We start from the raw sequence: 2257 nt of genomic DNA, 5'->3' as shown, positions 1-2257 counted from the left end.
GAAAATTCCCGGGAACGACCACGGACAATTCCCGGGGCACGGATAATTAATTCCCGGGGGCGCGGATAATTAATTACCGGGGGGCCGATAATTAAATCCCGGGACCACAGAAAATTCCCGGGACCACGAACAATTCCCCGGGGCGAGGATAATTAATTACCGGGGCACGAATAATTCATTACGGGGGGACCGATAATTAAATCCCGGGGCACGAACAATTACCGGGGCCACAAACAATTACCGGAGCGTGGATAATTAATCCCCGGGACGCGGATTATTAATTACCGGGGGGCCGATAATCAATTCCCGGGACCACGGATAATTCCCGGGACCGACCACGGACAATTCCCGGGACACCGATAATTAATCAATCCCGGGGCGCGGATAATTAATTCCCGAGGCGAGGAAAATTCCCGGAGGCGCAGATAATTAATTCCCGGGGGCGCGGATAATTAATTCCCGGGGGGCCGATAATTAAATCCCAGGACCACGAACAATTCCCGGGACCACGAACAATTCCCGGGAGACCGATAATTAATTACCGGGGCACGAACAATTCCCGGGGCCACAAACAATTCCCGGGGGTGCGGATAATTAATTACCGGGGGGCCGATAATTAATTCCCGGGTCCACGGACAATTCCGGGGGTCCCCCGGGCTGGGGTTTGGGGGTGCCGCGGATTGCCTGGAGCTGAAGGAGCCGGGCAGCGCCTGGAAGGTGAATTTGGGGGGCGCCGATTGCCTGGAGTACAAGGAGCAGAGCACCTGGAAGTTCCAGGTGTTGTAGGGAGGAGATTTTGGGGGAAATTCCGGGAGATCCGGACAATTCCCGGGACCACCGACAATTCCCGGGAACACCGACAATTCCCGGGACCACCGACAATTCATTACCGGAGCGCGGATAATTAATCCCCGGGACGCGGGCAATTAATTCCCGGGACCACGAACAATTCCCGGGACCACGGATAATTCCCGGAACCGACCACGGACAATTCCCGGGACACCAATTATTAATTACCGGGGTGCGGATAATTAATTCCCGAGGCGAGGAAAATTCCCGGAGGCGCGGATAATTAATTCCCGGGGGCGCGGATAATTAAATCCCGGGACCACGAACAATTCCCGGGACCACGAACAATTCCCCGGGCGTGGATAATTAATTACCGGGGCACGAATAATTCATTACGGGGGGACCGATAATTAAATCCCGGGCCACAAACAATTACCGGGGCCACAAACAATTACCGGAGCGCGGATAATTAATCCCCGGGACGCGGATTATTAATTACCGGGGGGCCGATAATCAATTCCCGGGACCACGGAAAATTCCCGGGACCGACCACGGACAATTCCCGGGACACCGATAATTAATCAATCCCGGGGCGCGGATAATTAATTCCCGAGGCGAGGAAAATACCCGGAGGCGCGGATAATTAATTACCGGGGGGCCGATAATTAAATCCCGGGACCACGAACAATTCCCGGGACCACGAACAATTCCCGGAGCGAGGACAATTAATTACCGGAGCGTGGATAATTAATTACCGGGAGGCGGATAATCAATTCCCAGGACCACGGACAATTCCCGGGGCACGGATAATTAATCCACGGGACACCAATAATTAATTCCCGAGGCACCGATAACTAAATCCCGAGGCACCGATAATTAAATCCCGAGGCACCGATAATTAATTCCCGAGGCACGGACAATCGGACAATTCCCAAGGCACCGATAATTAAATCCCGAGGCGCGGATAATTAATTACGGGGGGTGCGGATAATTAATTACCGGGGGCCGATAATTAATTCCCGGGGGGCAGACCATCCCCAGCCCCCCGAGAATTCCCGGGATGTGGATAATTAATTCCCGAGGCACCGATAATTAATTCCCGGGGCGTGGATAATTAAAATTAACAGAGGAAATCCCGGCGGGATGGAGCATTCCCCGATCCTCGGGGGATCCCCGGATTTTTGGGGGACCCCAGAACCCTGAGGGATCCCCGGATTTAGGGGGGACCCCGAGGGATCCCCGGATTTTTTGGGGACCCCAGGACCATTCCCAAGGGATCCCCGGATTTCTGGGGGACGCCAGGACCGTTCCCGAGGGATCCCCGGATTTTTGGGGGACCCCGGGGAATCCCCGGATTTAGGGGGGACCCCGGGGAATCCCCGGAATTTTGGGGGACCCCAGGACCATTCCCGAGGGATCCCCGGATTTAGGGGGGGCCCCGAGGGATCCCCGGAATTTTGGGGACCCC

The 2257-nt window shown here is 55.3% G+C and overlaps 2 protein-coding genes across 2 annotated transcripts in view; both read left to right on the top strand.

The window, feature by feature from the left end:
- Window positions 1-2224, top strand: part of LOC107199286 (homeobox protein OTX2-like) — a gene marked incomplete at its 5' end in the record, with an annotated part of 6036 nt that extends 3812 nt beyond the window's left edge. Inside the window, one exon of the mRNA XM_015616617.2 lies at window positions 622-2224. Within this exon, the coding sequence (XP_015472103.1) occupies window positions 622-786 (165 nt within the window). The remainder of the gene's footprint in view (window positions 1-621) is intronic.
- Window positions 1850-2257, top strand: part of LOC107199285 — a 6735-nt gene continuing 6327 nt past the window's right edge. Inside the window, exons 1-2 of the mRNA XM_015616616.1 lie at window positions 1850-1871; window positions 2010-2095. Coding sequence (XP_015472102.1) covers window positions 1850-1871; window positions 2010-2095 — 108 coding nt within the window. The remainder of the gene's footprint in view (window positions 1872-2009; window positions 2096-2257) is intronic.

This window comes from Parus major, unplaced genomic scaffold, assembly GCF_001522545.3.
Source record: "Parus major isolate Abel unplaced genomic scaffold, Parus_major1.1 Scaffold551, whole genome shotgun sequence".
In the NCBI taxonomy this organism is placed as follows: Eukaryota; Metazoa; Chordata; class Aves; order Passeriformes; family Paridae; genus Parus; species Parus major.
Note: the sequence above shows the minus strand (reverse complement) of the source record. Positions and strands in the feature narration are given on the sequence as shown.